This window comes from Pleurodeles waltl, chromosome 1_1, assembly GCF_031143425.1.
Source record: "Pleurodeles waltl isolate 20211129_DDA chromosome 1_1, aPleWal1.hap1.20221129, whole genome shotgun sequence".
NCBI classification, from domain to species: Eukaryota; Metazoa; Chordata; class Amphibia; order Caudata; family Salamandridae; genus Pleurodeles; species Pleurodeles waltl.
This window is the reverse complement of record NC_090436.1, coordinates 782,123,009-782,141,409: the sequence shown is the minus strand read 5'-3', so window position 1 is coordinate 782,141,409 and position 18,401 is coordinate 782,123,009. Positions and strand designations below refer to the sequence as shown.

The 18,401-nt window shown below is 43.3% G+C and overlaps 1 protein-coding gene across 1 annotated transcript in view; it reads right to left on the bottom strand.

The window, feature by feature from the left end:
- HSD17B3 (hydroxysteroid 17-beta dehydrogenase 3) overlaps window positions 1-18,401 on the bottom strand; it is a 1,428,528-nt gene that overhangs the window by 161,670 nt on the left and 1,248,457 nt on the right. The window contains exon 9 of the mRNA XM_069227886.1: window positions 2,684-2,749. Coding sequence (XP_069083987.1) covers window positions 2,684-2,749 — 66 coding nt within the window. The remainder of the gene's footprint in view (window positions 1-2,683; window positions 2,750-18,401) is intronic.

Sequence of the window (18,401 nt, the reverse complement as noted above, 5' to 3'; positions counted from 1 at the left end):
CCTGCACTGACACAATTACCAATGACTATTATTTTATACATAAAACAAACAAAATTAATTTTTTCCCTATATTCTGTCAAACTACATATTTATCACTGTGTCACAATGCTCCTGACCTTGGCAAAAGGTCTCATGTATTACTCTACAAGTGCTCCAGCTGTGGTAAATTGCTTCTCCTTAAGGGCTCATTGACTTTATATGCTTACAAGATGTTTTGCCATTGTTTACATACCTGAGAATGCTGGATTAGTATATACTGAGATGCTGGGACTTTTTCCATATGGGTTGAAACTGCGAGTTTGAAGGAACCGGAATGAATTTCTTAGGTACTTGTTAAAGACTTACTTGACATTTTCTTTCCAAAAGCCTTCACATAGACTGATTCAGCCTGAGTGGCGCACTGTATTAGATTCACAATACATTTGTCCTTCTGCACTGAACAGCACATGCACTGTACACCTTACAGGCGATTGTTTGTCTATGAATATTCTGGATGCATATAGGGCCAGTTTTATCATCTCCTCTTGTTTGTCACTGATTCATTTAATTCAGTTTTTTTGCTTTATGCATAACATAATAGTAATCACTTTTGGTACATGGTTTTCAGGGTTTTACTCCACTGAATGATATAAAGAGAATCGAAAGTGAATCCACGAGAACCGTGTTATTGCTGACTACAGCTATCCACTTCAGTTCATTATGAATTTGCCCTGTCGTTTTACAATGCATGTTTTACCTGAAAGTCTAGCCCTGGAAAAGAAACTGTGTCACACTGATGCAAAACCTGGGAGGAGAATGCATTAGGATTTTACTCATATTTACTTACGGGCCAACAGCAACTACTGATTGGAAAACCACGTCATTGCTACTGCTTTGATGAATTCCTCGCTGCCTGAAAGAGGTATGTGGAGAGAATTGTATCCAGCTTTGTATTGAGTTATTGGGACAAGAGAGCTGCTCCAGGAGAAGTGGCACTAGCCTGCTGACCATCTAGGATCCAGGGGGTACATATCCTGCTAATGAAGCCCTGGTATGCTGTTGTTGCTGTGAGCTGTACATCAGGTCCTACGCGCAAGGGAGAGGTTATACCCTTGAAGAAAACCAACGCACCAATCAAAGCTTAACATCGGTCCTCTAAGTGTCTGTGAAGAATAGCAGGTCATTTCAACAAAGAAAGCTGATGCTGCTACAGTGAGGTTTCACGGAGCAGAATAAGAGAAAATTTGGCTGAGGAGCTGGGGTTGTAAAGAGCACTCTTGCAACTTGAACCTATCAAGTGGTCTGGGAGCAACCTGTTTTGAAGATCTTGAGAGGTTTGGAGTCAGGAAACAGAGGTCATTTTTTCCCCAAAGTTAGCGTATTGAAAAATTAATTTCTAGACTGTTACAGTGTGATAAAATAAACTGAAAAAACACTCTCTTGGCAGCGTTATGGTATGGTTTCTCACACTCAGATGTTTTTGATTCAAAGTTAGAAGCTATACTCAGCAGGACTGCTCAACAAATGTATCCTCCATATTCTCGCTTCCAGCTTCCAGCCACTTAAATGACGATTTTCGATCTCCAGAAAATGTTTAACTTTTGTTAGGGACAAACAAAAAATCAGGATTCGCCATAACGGTTTCTAGATCTCAGTGTTTGCAACTAACATTCGATTTGAGCTTTCCTCTTGTTGCCACAGAGCAAGGTCTGTTCTTGCTATTACCTTTGATCCCTACTTGGGACTTCATTTTGTGGCATTTTATTCATTATACTGTCCTATTTGTAATATAACTTGATTTGTAAATATGTAGGTCTTTAGGTACTAACTATATTGTTGATTTGCTAAGTTGCTACACATATACCACATCTGTTTCTCTAAGGAAAGCTTTGCTACTTGAGCAAAGCTACCAAGAGTGAGCCAGAAATTCCTCACAGATACCACTTTACTTTCAGGAGTCAGATTATTTAGGCCTTGTGGGAGCTTATCACATCTGACATCAAGACTGTAATCTCTTTGCATACTTCTAGCAATCCGATTTCCTACTTGCCCTTTTTAAGTATTAAATAGGGCTTGCAGAACATGAGTAATTGAGCTCGAAAATTATGTATATTTATAATTATGCCAAATGGAAATCCATCATTTATTGATATATATTTTATCAAAAAATGCGTGCTTGCTTACATTTTTGACGCAAGGATGCATTTCACTGTAAAACAATGGTTTGAAAATCGCAAGTAGCACGACAAACAGCAGTTTGCATTCTGGCTATCTGAGCTTTAAAATTTTGTCACGTAGGGCACGTAATTATTGGGGGAATAGTGTCCATTCTGAAATTTCACGTAATGCAAAATTTCCCAAAAAACTGCGAAATTTACGCATGTGTAGTTCAAATTACTCTTGGGCCTATTATTAAAGTAATGGCAGTGCCTCTGTTGATGTGAGATGTCTGCGGATGGAACATCTCTTACAAAGCACTGGATAGTTACTAATATTATCACTTACAAAAGAGGTACTGGCGAGTAAAACGTGCATATTATCACTCTTGATCAAACACCCACAACTTTCTGCAGAAATCGCAAATTCATTTTGATTTTTTATGTTCTGAAACAAATTCAAACAGTATTATAGCACAACGTATTTCCAAACTGACACTGGAAGATGTACATGACATTAAATATGTTGCTGTTTTGTTAACTGTTACCTGTATAATAATGCCTTTGGATTTATATTCTGCTTGAAGTGCTCTGGAAAACATAGCAACAAAAGCCTAAAAAACAGACAACAATAGATGAGTCAACTAGCATCGAGTGCTGCGATAAATACCCACTATCAGTTCCAGGGCAACATTTTAGGAACAACAGTTTACAAAGTTCAAAGTCACCATTTCAATGTGTTTCCAGTGAATATTCTGAGAATTACAGATCATATGAAATTAGATATTTCAGACAAAATATGAAAAACACTGTGGAAGCCATGGCTTATCACACAGAATGTTAAAGTTGCATCCAAGGAAAATAAACAAAATGCTTATTTGGGAAAAACTGTTCAAAGACCATTTTGCTTCTCCATTTCTTTTCTGACTACCCCTGTGGTCAGTGAGAATAGATTCATTAGTCCATATTGAAATGTGTGTAAAAGAAAACTTAGCAAAAGCTTCCATGAACTCCAGGTTTAGACCCTGGTTACAAGTTCAGAGCTAAATTCCATCCCTCTGCAAGCAGGAGTTTGCACTGTTGTTGTTGTTTATAAATTCTTTATTTGGTTTAAAAGCTTAAAAGTATAAGACACAATAAACAGTACAAAAATTCAATAAAATTATCTATTACATAATACATTCCCATGCAATATTCTTGGTTCATCCCAGTTAATATTTACCATACTCTCCTTACATAATACAATTAATTATTCTAACCTCAAATACAAATCCCATTTTCCTAATAATTTTACAAAGTGCATTGTGCATATTCACTAACCCTCTTATAATTCTGCTAAGCCTTTAGTTCTCATAGTTTCCAAGAGGGCAAATTCTAAATAAAGTGACACCGCATTTTGTTTTGAACCTCATTATAACAACACAAATGTCCTATATTACAATCAATCCATATAATTTTTAAAACAATCAATTTATAGACTCTTCGTTCATCTAAAAAATGCCATCTCTTGTTCCACTCCACTTCTTACATTTTACAGGGCCCTATAAGACCAATTAAAACCTCTCGTAATTCAATTAAGAATCGGCCTAGTGCAAACGTTACATTCAAAAATCTCATGTCTACTAGTAACTTTAGCGCTTGATCCTGATTTATAATATTATGGGGGTCATTCTGACCCTGGCGGTCATCGACCGCCAGGGCCAACGACCGCGGAAGCACCGCCAACAGGCTCGCGGTACTTCCTGGGCCATTCTGACCGCGGCGGTAAAGCCGCGGTCAGAAAAGGGGAACCGGCGGTTTCCCGCCGGTTTCCCGTCGGTTTTCCCCTGGCCCAGGGAATCCACCATGGGGATTCCGACCCCCTTCCCGCCATCCCGTTCCTGGCGGTTTGCACCGCCAGAAAAAGGATGGCGGGAACGGGTGTCGTGGGGCCCCCTAACAGGGCCCCATAAAGATGTTCAGTGTCTGCTCTGCAGACACTGAAAATCGCCACGGGTGCCACTGCACCCGTCGCACCCCTTCAACTCCGCCGGCTCCATTCGGAGCCGGCTTCATTGTTGAAGGGGCTTTCCCGCTGGGCCGGCGGGCGGCCTTCTGGCGGTCGCCCGCCGGCCCAGCGGGAATGTCAGAATGACCGCCGCGGTCATTTGACCACGGTACGGTCTTCTGGCGGTTCCCGCCAGGCGGGCGGCTTCCGCCGCCTGCCGGGGTCGGAATGACCCCCTATATTCCTTAAAAATTGGTTTCAAAACGTCTTACGTACTTCTAAAAACCACTGGCAATCCAAAAGTATATGTTGAGTGCTGCATTTCTGTAATAAGCCACATGTGCAGAGGACCTGTGCATCCTTAAAAATAGTTTTTGCTTTATGGTCCCTATACTCTGGGTTTAACCCAATTCTAAACTGTAGCACTGCATCCCTTAATCTTGGGTTGGGTAGGCCCTCTATATAAGGGAAACTATCGGGATTCCTCCATCCACCTATCATAAACTGGGTAGAGATTTTACATTCCAAATACTTCAGATCTGCTTCTCTTGCCCTCTCCTTTACCATTATAAGTAAAGTTTTCTTCTGAATTTGATCTCTACACCACTTGTTATCATATAAACCTAAGAGGACAGAAATCTTTTCTAACCGTACTCTCACTTGTAATGCCCAGTGTAATTCACTTGTTATTATTTCTTTTTTACACATTCTTGCAATCTTATGATAGCATACGCTTTACACATGTGCTTTCTTCTATCTCCCAATTTAATTTCCCAGAGAGTGTTAAAACTTCAACTCCATTAAAATTGAGGACATGCCATAGCGTTAAAGGCAGAGACAACTCGCTGAAGGGAAGGTCCCCCATATTTACAGCTAACCTGTTTCAATCCCCAGATCGATGTTAGAGCTCTATTTTTTAAAGCTTCAATGTGATCTTTCCATCTCAGTTCCGAATCAAACCACATGCCTAAATATTTATATTTTTTTGCCTTCTCTACTTTTTATCCTCCCAAATAGTAGGAAAATACACCCTTCTTTTTCCCTATTGACATTATTTTCATTTTATCCATATTTACTACCATTTTTTTTCTTTGGTAATAAGAAATAAACGTATCCAATTTTCTTTGTAGCCCTAGCTCCGTCGTTTCCATTATCACTAGATCGTCCGCATACAATAAGCAGGAAATATGTGCCCTGTTCATTTTTGGGAATAAACCTTTAGTTTAGCTTCCTTCAACAACCCTGGTAAGTCTGACAAAAATATAGTAAATAATAATGGAGCCAGAACACGCCCTTGGCGTAGGCCATTCCTTATGGGGATCTTCTTTGAAAGTGAACCCCTCGTGTCTAAAATTGCTTGGGCCCAGTCTTGTGATTGCAAGCCCTGAAGGAGAAATAATAAGTCCGAATCAATCCCTAACTATTTTAGCATGTCCCATAGTAATTTTCTATCTCCCAAATCAAATGCTGCGCGGAAGTCAACAAAACAGCAAAACAGACTTCCTGGCATTTCAATTGATTTTTTTGCTAATGACCACAGGCTGAAACGGTGGTCGATTGTCGAGCGGCCTTCTGTGAAACCACCTTGCACTATTGGTATCAAATCCTTTTCCTCTGCCCATATTTTAATTAACACCAGTAATACCTTTGTAAATACCTTTTCGCCTACGTCCAATAAACTTATTAGGCAATAGTTTTTTGGTTGTGTAGGATCATCCTTTTATGAATTCGTCTTATTATGGCACCCTTCCAGTTCTCAGGGAAACAGCCATAATCAAGGATTTTATGAAACATAGCGTGAAAGAATTTAGTCCACCAATCAATATTATTTTTTATTATTATTGCTGGAAGATTGTCTGGGCCCGCAGCTTTGGTTAATTTAAGTGCTACAATAGTTTCTATTATCTTTTGTAGGTCAAAAGCTGATCTCACGTCACTACCTATCTTCATAGTAACTCCGTATTCTTCCCAAGCTTCAGTTCCTTTATATGCATTGTTTATTCCAGTTCTCTTCTCCAGCTAAGCACTGCATGGTTCCTCTAGTTTTCCCCTTCCTAATCAACTGCCAAAAAACCCTAATGTTCTGTGTTCTTATCACCTCAGTCATTATCCCCCAATTCCTATTTATATATGCCCATTTCCTCTGTCTTATAATGGTTTTATAAATTCGCTTTGCTTGGCAGAGATTCTCTTTTATACCAGTAGAGGGTCTTTTCTTATGTTCCCTTTATAATTTCCGCAACTTCTGCTTCTGTCTCCCACAATAAATGTGTCTTTTGGATCTTCCTCCATTCTGATATTTGCATAATTTACTATCACTTCACTAAGCGCTTTTAAACTGCTTTCTGTGATTCGGGTAGTTGTCCTACGAGGGTACTCTACCTGCACTATCAGCGCTTTTTCTCTTTCTTTTTGGGCTTTATTTGCTGACCGGATTGTTAACCGCAAGGGCCACTGATCACTACCCTCTATGTGCTCAACTCTGAAGTCCAATACTTCTCCAAAATGCCAAGTACTTATAAAGGCATAGTCAATAGGGCATGCCTGGTTGCCTATACGAAAGGTCCGTTTTGCCGGGCGATCCGTATTCTTATGTCCGTTTATACAAAACATGTCAAGGGATCATAGATTTCTTACTAGGGACAATTCCCGGGCAGAACATTCTACATTTGGAAAGTTGCTATGGGATTTGTGCAGCTTTAAGCAGCTCCTTATGCAATTTATCACTGCTATTAGGGTCAAGTCTATGATTAAAATCTCCCAGCATTAAAACCAAGTGACCTGCTTTACCTATACATAGTGATTCCAAGTCTTCCTCAAACAAACCCCGCTGGATGTCATAATCATATGTATTCCCTGGTTGTATGTAGATATTAATTATCATAAGCTGAGTGGTCCCTCCAATTAAATTATAGAGATCTACCCGACCTGCCCATAGCCAGCGACATTTAGTTTTTACCTCTGTAAGCCTATTCACTATTCTGGTTGAGGCCAAAGTTATTAGGGCGCCTGACGGATGGCCTGGACCTTGCCAGGTTGCTCCCCTAAAGAGCCTCATAAAACCATCTACTGGTTCGGTTCGTCGCACAAACAGGTTTCCTGGAAACACATTATTTCACATCTTTCCAGGTCTCCCTTAAATATGTCTTGTTTTAAATGTTTTTTATAGCCTCCTAAGTTCAAGGAAAAAACCTGATGGCTGTGCGAAGAGCTTAGTTACTAGTCCACATACCTCAATTCCCCCACCCCCGGTATAACTATCATGGGAGTTTACGAGGGGCTCAAAGCGGTTCCTCAACTTTGCGTCATTGTACTCAGTGACTATAGTTACACTTAATCTGCTATTATTTCCATCCACACACGTTCTTTAATTTTTATTACGTACCAAGTTACACTGCACTTGATTTGGGAGCAGGCCTGTATGACACCTAAGGACTCTTCCATTTCTTTCCACTACCTCTGGCTCGCTTAATTGCACCAACCTTTTACCCTCCTTCATTTACTCCATCTCTGCTTGTTTAACACATTCAGAGTAGAAGAGTGCCTTTGTCACCTCCAGCCCTTCTGAGTTTAAGATGAATCCTATTTGCTTTATGTCTTCCGACTGAATCTCACATAGGCTTGGACACAAGGCCATTACTTCTAGAAGGCGTGTCCGATTCAAGGGCTTTAACTTTCTCCGCCGTTTTCTCCCTGTCTCCCTTCCCCAGAGGGCTCCAAATATATCCACCTACTCATACTTCCTTTGGAGCTATCCATTTTCCTCTCTTTCCCAGGACCCTTTTGTGGAGACAAAACCCTGCTCTTCGCCGGGCAAACTGAATTATCTAATTCTCCACTTACCCTACTTCTTACTAAGATCCTTACGTTGTTCTCTCCCTCTAATCCCCTACTTTCCCTTCTTTTTTCTGTTACCTGTCTTTGGATTCCCTTTTTTCTTTTTACTCACTGGCTATCCTCTTTGAGAGGTACACTGGGTATCTTTTGTGGTGTACCGCCCAGTCTGGGACTACTGCTTCCCATCCTTGTCCTTGGGTTATCCTTAATTTCTTATCCTGGGCTACCTTTCCCTCTCTCTCTGCTGATGTTTTGCTCCTAACATTTCTTAGCCTATTTTTTCCACTTCTTTGGGGGTTATGATAGCGTCTATAGGGTCTATATCCTTTCCTCCTCCATCGTTGGTTCCTTCTTATCACCTGCATTGGTTGCTTAGAAACATATACAGACAGCTGATTTTATGTCTTTATTATATCTTCTGCCCCTCCTTCTATACTTTGATGAGGGGTACCTGTTTCTTGATCCCTCTTTTCCAGTACAGGTCAAACCAGTACTGGCATGCTGCTACTGATGTATTTCAACTCCCCTTTGTAATTTATTTTTCTGTGTTTTTCACAAACTATTATTTGCCATTAGGACCTCTAGAATTGCCTGTACATTTTTTGCGTTAAGAACATTACATCTACTAACGATTCAGCAAGTATGGCAGTGGTGTCTAAAGCAAGTGCAGACTGTCTACCCAAAGGGAGGGCAGTAAAAATGTATCCATCTTACTTTCTCCTCTGTCACCTCCTCCTAGACCTCCTATAAGGTCCTCCCTCTCTTCTTTTCTCTCTGCGACAGAGCAAGATGCAGATCTCTCTTCCAGCCTATTGCATCCCTTATTTGAGGTGGGAGGCATGGAGATGAGGATTGCCTGGGTCCAGTGAAGCCTTCCCCCCAGTAACCTCATCTGCCCCCCCCAAGGAATAAATCCTCTATCTGCACTGAGTCTGAGGTCTGAAAGTAATTCCTTATAGATCGTTCTTTTTCACTCTGGTTAGAATAAAAAATATTATTTCCCTCTAACGCATGTGACACGTAATGAGCCTTTTTAAAATATTTCCCAACAAATTCTCTAATTGATGCCCCAAGTGGGGTTACTGAGGATCTTTCGCCAATGTCTCCGTTATCTCTCTGGGAATCCTCTTGTTCCAACGATTGGAGTAGTTCCTCTCCTCCTTCTTGACTACTGACTGTTACCCCTGAAGGCTGACCCCCATTCATAGTTTCCTTTACTTTAGAGACTGCCTTTGGTCCCTTCTTTATGCCTTCTTTACAGCGGTTGCACCCCACTCCAAAGTCGAAACTGCAAGGGTTCTTATAAGGTTATTTTATTTCTTATGTTAAGTAAATGCCGGAGAGGGCCAACTCCTGAGAGGAGCAAGCCGCACTGGCGTAATGCCAGCCACCTCCGTGCCACTACTGGAAACTGCAGATCTAAGCTTACCTCCCCTGGTTTGACTTTTAGCTCTATTTTAGCTCTCCCAGGACTAGCATATCCTATGCTAATTTGTGCTTAATTAGCACTTTCCAGGGTCCAGGGTCCGGGTAAGATTCTCAAAGTTCGAAATCAAATAAGCTGCCCACTATAATCAGGATGGCTAACCTTACAATTTATAGTTTATAGTTTACAAATTTCCCCGGGAGGTTACCTTGAGAGCGCCCTGGAGAGCAAGAGGATCCCCTGGCTGCTGCTGGCTCCTTTATTGTCATATCTAATCACAGCCAATCACATCCAGGTCTCTGCCGTCTCTGTGCCACCGCTACTCCTCAGCACCTCTGCATGTGCTGTTGCTGTACTTGCTGCTTTTACCCCCTCCCCATGCTAACCACTACCTGCCCTATCCAGTCGGCCACTAAGTAGCACTGAGTACCTGGATAGCTGGGCACCTGAGCACTTGGGCAGTAGGCATGAGGGGGAAGGGGAGAGTGGGGCACAGGCTGGCGTAAGATACTCGGCCATGCTCTCACTATCTTGCTGTGTCACACTAATCCAAAAGTAGCTGCCGGCCAAAGGAGGCACAAATAGGTTCAAGCAGACTCGCGATTTTCTGCAGATGTCCAACTCCTTTTTCCTCTACCCTTTTGCTTTTGCAATAGCCGCAATAGCAGCGATAACAGTGATATCCGGAGGTAACCTGGAAGAACCGGCAATGGCAATGTTGATGGCAATGCGGGCACAGGTGCTGATGTGGGCACAAAAGTGGACTACTGAGGCTGTTCCAATATGCCTCAGTATGCTGCTATACGTTAATCTCGGCCCCCGGCGACTTCCGACACTTCACCGCCGTCGTCGCTCTCTCCCCAGTGTTTTCGCTCTACCTTCTCCAATATTCTTCCCTGATATTCCTCAGAGCGGCCGCAGCGGCTCGCAGAGATGGTGGTCCTGCACAGCCTCCCTCACAGTCTTCCTTACAGTGGCCTCACAACTACAGCGGAAGTGGCACCTCCCCTTCCTCTTCCGGTCTCAGTCTCCTCGCGTAGGAGTTTGCACTGGAATTGCAATTACAAGTTGTTTGATAATGACTGTTGCCTTCTAGGACTCCTTAAAGGAAATGTTAGACAGAGGGTGGGGTGTAATTTGGAGTCCGAGCAGGAAAAATCAGAGATGGTACGAACTAAAGAGGGCAGGCCACACAATGGTGTTTATGTTATGGACTCTGTTCACCTTGCCATGTCTTTCTGTGAGTGTTGAACATCCACTGCACACAGAGCATTTACTCATGTAGAAGCCCGAGTGGATTCTAAAAAGGAAATTGATAGACCAAATCCACGGTATACCTATGGGCTATGTGTCTCTCTTTCTGCAATCCATGTAGCTCAAGGTCCTACATTCCCTGACCCCTCTCTCTAACTTTCCACTTACTAATCTATGATCATTTTTAAGGGATCAGAGAAAGTTTATAAAACACACAGGTCTAGGACTACAAGTTAACATGGAGTCTTCTCTCCATGTTCCTCAATGAAGTTGCTTAAAATAATGTAAGTTGTCAGGAACTCCACCCCATGGATTGTATCATGAGTGGGTGAGCTGGTCCAGAACAAAGCTGTGCCCGTGTTTTTAATCCTTTGCTCTGTCTAGAGCACACACACAAAACTTGGAAAGTTAATTCATGAGCTGCAGACAGCACATTTCGGAAACAGGAACAGGCAACCACTGCACCCCGTCAGGGGCCTAGCTTGTTCAGTAAGATTGGAGGGGGGGTGAGCTTCAGATTTCCAACAATCACGCTGGCATATCTTGTAAATAAAAAAATACATTGTATGAGACACAGGACATGGAGGGCTTAAGAGGCAATGGAAAAAGATAGGAGGGTGGATTGTTAGGGGCACTTAAAATACAATGGCCCAAAACTAAGAAGGCCTAGCACTACATTAACGTCTTTTTTTTTTACTCTAATGTGGCGTTAGGCTTGCAAAATCGCCACACCATATCTACAAAGTGGCGCAATGCATGCATTGCGCCACTTTGTGAGCCTTTGCACCACATTATGCATGCCCCATGCATAATGTATGCAAAGGGGGTGTTCTGGCGCAAGGAGGCCCCTAAAAATGGCGCAATGAAATCTACAAGATTTTATTGCCCCATTTTTTGCATCATTTTTAATGCCTGCTAAAATAGGGTGTTAAAAGGATGCACCCATTGTAATCAATGGGCCTCCTTGCACTTTGCTCCACTAGCGTCACAATAGCATCAAAAATGTTGACGCTATTGTTCCTAATACCGCCATGGTGCCCCATATCATAAATGTAGGACACACACGGTGGCATTAGTAGGGTGCAGGGGGGTGCACGAAAAATGGCTACCCAATATTTTTCAAACCAATCAACATTTTTAAGGCCTTCAAAACAGAGACAAGAGAGTGTGTGCGTGTATTTTTGTCAGTGTGGGCATGTGAAATTTCTAGGCGAAATCCAATAGACACTTCACCATACTGTACTGATAACACTTGGCCCAAACTATTTACTACAGAATTGATTTTTTAGGGTGGTGTAACACCCCAAACACTCCCCCTGAAGCTACGCACCTGCACCCCGTTTCCAAACTGTGCTGGTTGCTGCTCACGCACTAACTCAAAGTATTCCGAATTTCGGCTTAAAAGCAGATTCACACTTTTGCACTTTATGATATGGCCCCAGAAGTCTAGGCACTGTGAATGAGTTGCCACCTGCACTTGCGGTGGTAACCACGCATATAAGGACAAATGTACGGGACTGCAACGGGCATCCTATTTCATCATACTGTTCGCATGTCTTTGTGGTGGCCCAGGCATTTTACCCACTTACTGGTCTCCTCCCAGTTCTATCGACCGCTGACACCATCTGCTCGGTAGCCGCTCCATCTGTCGTGAGCAGTGGAAGGCAGTGGCCTAAAGAAACTTGAGGGAGCCCTCCTGCACGGTACAGCCCCTCTCCAGGCTCACGTAGGAGCTCTTAGGCTAGAGTACTACACTGAAGGAGCTCCCTGGAGCTCGGGGCCTCCCCGGACCGCGAGGGCTCTGTGGGTCCTTGTTACGCCACTGGTAGAGGGCCAAGTCTTCATAAATCTCATCTGCACGACTCAGAGAAGCCTAATGCTGGGGTGCACTACAACAGCAGAAGCACTGGAGGCTTTCTGTATGCTTGAAGGCTGAAGATGACTGACACATCGAACTAGAATATGGACTGGCCAAATACAGGGATTCCTCGGGAGGCGCAGGACCGGGAGCTGCTTTTAGGGCAGAAGGATGGAAGGATCATCACCTCTCCAAGCAGGCAATCATCTCTAAAATAACAAAGACAGTTTTCTTGTAGACACTTCCTTAATTTACCCCCAAATATTCCAAGGCATGGCCTGCAGCCCTTAATTTGTAAACCACATGGTGGCGCTGTCTGTCTTATTTTCAACAGCATATATCAGTTTAGTAATCCAATATACACTAAATTAATAATAGCAGCACTAGTAGTGGCATTTTGTAGAACTGACAGGGGCTCGGTGAGGAGGGGTTCGGGGGTACAAGCTGCAGCGGCATTGTAAGTGGTACCCTTCACCCTGGCACCTATTTTTGTAGACATTATACACTGATGGTCCGACTAAGAATCTACAATATGTGTCTCGTATGCTCACATTTTCTAGGACTGCTTTTAACCTGAAAACACTTCTTCTAGACAGACTTCAGGCAATCCGGTCTATCCACCTGTCCAGACACACTCATGCACCCAGATGCTGACAACTAGACATGTCCAGACAGTCAACCTCCATTTGCTGCGAGGTACCCTTCTAGGCATTGTGCTCTACACTGCAACCTAACAAGCTCGAAGGGAGCATGCATGCAGGACACTCCAACACTCATTACTATTCCTCCAACAAGGAGTAGGTGTACACACTGTTGTTTGCACTCAATATTTGTAAATACTAACTATCACATAAAAGGCACACATTAACACAATTCGATGCATTTGAAATAAGATTACTAATATAAAAATAAAGAAAGTGTGAGGAAGTGGATTATTGCTTGGAGAGGATGTGAGTCCTCACCAAATAATAATGTCACAATTTCATACCAGTTCAAATTAGGTCTCATTTTAAACCTGAGCTCAACCCTTTGTAGATGTTGCACAGAGCAAACAGGCTTCTCTCATCAGAAATGTGTAAATTATTTATCAGAAAGTATTTATTCATTATAATTTATTATTTATCAGAAATTATTTAGCAAACGTGTAAATTATTTATCAGTACACAAACGTTTGAAAAGTAGAAAACACAACATAATCAAAATCCCACTTCAAATTATAACAATAGAGTAAAATGTAATGAATAAATAGATGTCAAGCAAGAAAAACTGGCTGTAGGGAACCAAAGACATGATTTTCTATCGGTTGTTAGCAAAATAGCCCCAAAACATGCCAAGCACCATATGCAGTTATCTGGTTGCGCTAGACCAGTTCCAAGTCATAACATTAAGGGCTACTGTGAGCTACTGTTAGTCAGGTCCAGGGAGAAAGTTTGCCTGGTGGAAAGTTTATCTTCTGACTTAGAAGATTTTCTGGAGAAAAGGTTGGTGGACCGAGATGAATGATAGAGCCGAAGGAGAAATTTACAGCAGTGCCAACGTGGAATGTGGGTCCTTAGCGGGAGCGTCACCGGTGGCAAACTCAGCATGGTCCATAGTGACAGCAAGAAGATCTGAAGTCTGGATCCATACCAAGGAAGGTCTTGTCGGTGGTCAGATGCTGTATGAGGTAGACAGTGGTGAACTCCATCCACAACCGGACGTATAAACTTTTTGGGAAGTCGAAATCATTCCAGTGGTGGAAACTGTCGAGTTGAATCCTACAAGTGATTCAAAGTCGCTGGCTGAAGCTTTAGCATTGGTCATGGTCATTATTGGTCCATGGAAGCAAAGTTCTGAAAAGTTTCTTTTAGTGTCCAGTTTTGTAGGTTTGAGGGTTAGAGGAGCACACTCTAACACCAGCAAAGGGACAGGACCTGTAGTCAACACTTGCAGAGTAGGGCTCACTCTCCCAAAAGCCATGAGCAGGGTCCAGCCCAATTCAGAGAACTGGAAATAGTCAGCTGTGCTCTCTGAAAAACATAGGCTTCTTACAGCTTTTATGGTCCTATAGATTAACAGGAGGTCAGCCAATGAAACTCTTGAGTCCACTACTCTGTCTTGGGTACAAGAGGTACCACAGGTTCAACAGCAGGTGCAGTCCTTTTCCTGTCTTTCACATGTCTAGGTGTATACTGAAAAAGGTACCTAGGGTTCCACAGTAATGCCTGGCACTAGCTTCTGCGTGGGGGAGACTCCCTCGCCAATATGGGTAAAATTGCCAGGGGCAACCCTAGCCACTTTGACTTCATTTCCTGGGTATTTGGCCCTAAAGAATCCCACAGTGCACTGTTCTGCCAAACTCCAACATGGCAGAAGCTTTTCTCCCCTGGGATGGGCTTTGGGCACACCTCTGAGGTGTATTTAGGTAAATGAGAAACAACTCTTGCAGCCCACTTCTGAAATAGGTCCCCCCACCACATTGGAATTGGAGCCGTTCTTACTACCTCCTCCCACTCAAGCACTGTTTTCTCCCTTTTCTGGATGCCATTCACACCTCCTTGTAGGGAGCCAACAGGGGATTACCTCAGAAAAAAGATACTAAAAGTTTTAGGCAGGAAAATAATGACTTACTAAAGTCATTAATTCCGAAATAGACAAAGTTCGAATTAGCATTAAATTGGATTTGTTTAAACAATGAAAATGAATGTTTGAAGTATTTTACTAGCAAATGTCATTCTGAAGTCAGCTTCATTAAGAGTAATAAAGTAACCCAGTGTCTACTATGGTACAGCCAGCCTTGCTACAGTGAAAAGCATGTTTGGGGGCTTTTTAACTGTAAGGTCAGGTAAAAACATGAAATACATATGTGCTACTTTTAAATATTATGTACCCTGATTTAGAGCTGATAAGGCCTATTTTAGTGTTTACTATTTGAAAGAAAGATTTAGGACTGGCAAAAGGGTGATCTTGGCAGGTCGAAATGGCAGTTTTAAAACTGCTCAGCTACGTTCCAGTGACAGGCCTAGAGTTATGCCTTGCTTGGTCACTTTTGTGGTAGCACAATAAGGGTTGCAGTCAATTTGTGACACTTGACTTGCAGGCTCTGGGCACAGGGGGCACCATATACTAGGGATGTATTGGTAAGTTACAGCATCAATCAGGGATTTTAACCAATTCAACAAGTTTTAGGGGATCAGAGCACATACACTGGGTTCCAATACCAATAGTATCAGTCCACAAAATGGAGTGATCATACAAAAAGCAGCATTTTCCTAAATGGCCTCCTTCGGATGAAAAGTGAGGAGCAATTAACTATTCTCTTCATAGTTCTCATCATCTAAGTGGAAAAACCAGGAAAGGTTATCTGTCTGGGCATGGTCAGTCCCAGGTCTATGTTCCACTGTGAAGTCAATTACATTCCACGTAGGAAGACAGACCATTAAAACAGTTTGAGGTTTTCCTTTCTCATCTGCATTAGTCATCTGAGAGTCCTGTGGTCAGTTTGAACCTTGAAGTGAGTCCCAGACAGCTAGCGTCTCAGCTTCTTCAGGGACCAAACCACGGCAAAGACTTCCTTCTCATTGGCACTCCAATGCTGCTCCCTGGAGAGGAGTTGCCTTTAGGTAAAGGCAACTGGTTGATCCTTGCCTACATCATTCAGCTGTGATAGTACTGACCCAATTCATGTTCTGTCAGTTGCTTTGTGTACAGTTACTGTGCACATCACCTCTTTCTGGGTGTCGAATGCCTCCTGACACTCTTGAGTCCAAATGTCTTTCTTGGGCGGTTTCTTTGAGATGAGTTCTGTCAGCAACGGTGCCATATCCCTTCACTAATCTCCTGTAGTACTCATTCAGAACAGGAAGGCTCTGTTCCAAGTTTGTGTTTTGGGAGGCTCCCAAGTCATGATGGTATGACTCTTGGTTTGGAAAGGCTGTATGTGTCCTCAACCAAAAAAGTGACACAGGTACACTGCTGATCCCTGCTTTACCTGGCACTTGCTGGCCGTGGCAGTCAGGCCTGCTTGTTTCAGGACATGAAGCACCTCTATGAGGGTGGGTGAAGTGTTCATGCCAGGAGGGGCTAAAGACAGCTATATCATCAAGATATGCTGCATTAAAGGCATTCAACCCAGACAGCACCCTGTTCACCAGCTTCTGGAAGGTGACAGAAGTATCCTTCAGATCAAAGGGCATCACTTTAAACTGAAAGTGGCCCGCAGAAGTGGAGACTGCTGACGTGTCCTTGGCTCCCTTATGTAGGGTAATCTGCCAGTACCCAGAAGTGAGATCAAAAGTACTGAGATGCTTGGCAGCCACTAATCTGTCAGTGAGCTCATCAGCTTTGGGGATGAGTGTGCGTTGGACTTGGTGGGGGCATTAATTCCCCTGTAGTTCACACATAATATGGGTTGTGCGGTCCCATGTTTGGGGTTTGTCTTGGGTACCAACACCACAGGAGTGGCCCAGGGACTACTGGGGGATTCAGTTACCCCAGCTCCAACATTTTGGGAATGTTTGTCTGATTACTGGCATTGACTTTGTCTGACAGCCTGTAGATTTTGTTTTTAACAGGTAAACTGATACCACTGGGTTGGGCCAGGTGTCAAGGAAAACATTCCAGCAAACTGTTCCAGTAACTGGTGACAGTTCATCTGATACTGTTCAGTCAGTATTGAAGAGAGGCTGGCTCTTTTTACTGAATCATCTTTGGCATTATGGGATACGAGTCTAGAAGAGGCTCACTTTCCTCTTCCTCTCTTCCATCAGTCACAATGAGCATAGTCATGTCTGTCCTGTCAAAGTGTGGTTTCAGCCTGTTGACATGGATAACCCTGTAAGCGGGGCCCGGGGGTGCCAAGGTCCACAACGTAGGAGATCTCACCCATGTTTTCCAGCACCATGTGGGGCTACTAAGACCACTTGTCCTAGCTGTCTTCGTGTACTCTATTAGTCAGAAGCGCAAACCTAGCACAGAGTCGTCTGGGTCCTGTTTGGGTTCCTTGAGAGGTTTTTCCCACTAGTTTTAAAGGTCCACTAACAAGGTGCCCATACAAAAGTTCTCAGGGGCTGAAGCCCACTCCCCTTTGTGGTACCTCTCGGTAGGCAAATAAAAGGCATGAGAGTAGGACAGCACACTTCCTATGAAGTTTCTCAGAGAACCCTATAACCATGCCTTTTAAGATGTTGTTCAATCTCTCCGCAAGCCTATTTGTTTGGGGGTGGTGAACTTGCAGGTCACTCAGCACTCATACCACATAGCCTTCTAGTATGCAGACATGAAGTTTGTACCCCTGAGGATATTAACTCTTTGGGGAGCCCTACTCTGGTGAAGAAACCAGGCAGAACCCTGGACAGCCTTCTAGAATGCAGACATGAAGTTTGAACCCCTGAGGATATTACCTCTTTGGGGAGCCCTACTCTGGTGAAGACACCAGGCAGAACCCTGGATACTAAGGGTGCAGTCACTGTCCTCAGCAGTATTGCTTCAGGACACCTTGTTGCATGGTCCACCTCCAATAAAATGAACCTATTTCCTGAGCAATTGGAGGGTCCGGAGGACTAACAATGTCATTACCGACCCTCTCAAAAGTTGTTTCAACCATAGGTAGAGGAACTAAGGAAGACTTGGGATGTCCTCCTGTCTTGCCACTGGCTTGACAGGTGGTGCAGGAATGACAGAACTCCTTCATCTTCTCAGACATACAGGGCCAGTAAATGTGGTCAAAAAACTGTCCCAGATCTTCATCTGCCCTAAATGTCCAGGCAAGGGGATGTCATGGGCTGGGTTTAAGAGGAGGGCTTATAACTGTTGGATGACCACCAATCTCCTGGATGCCCCATATTTTGTGTCCCTAGCCTCACTGAACAGGACACATTCCTCCCAGTAGATCCTGTGGATTTCACTGGTATTCCCCTGTGCATG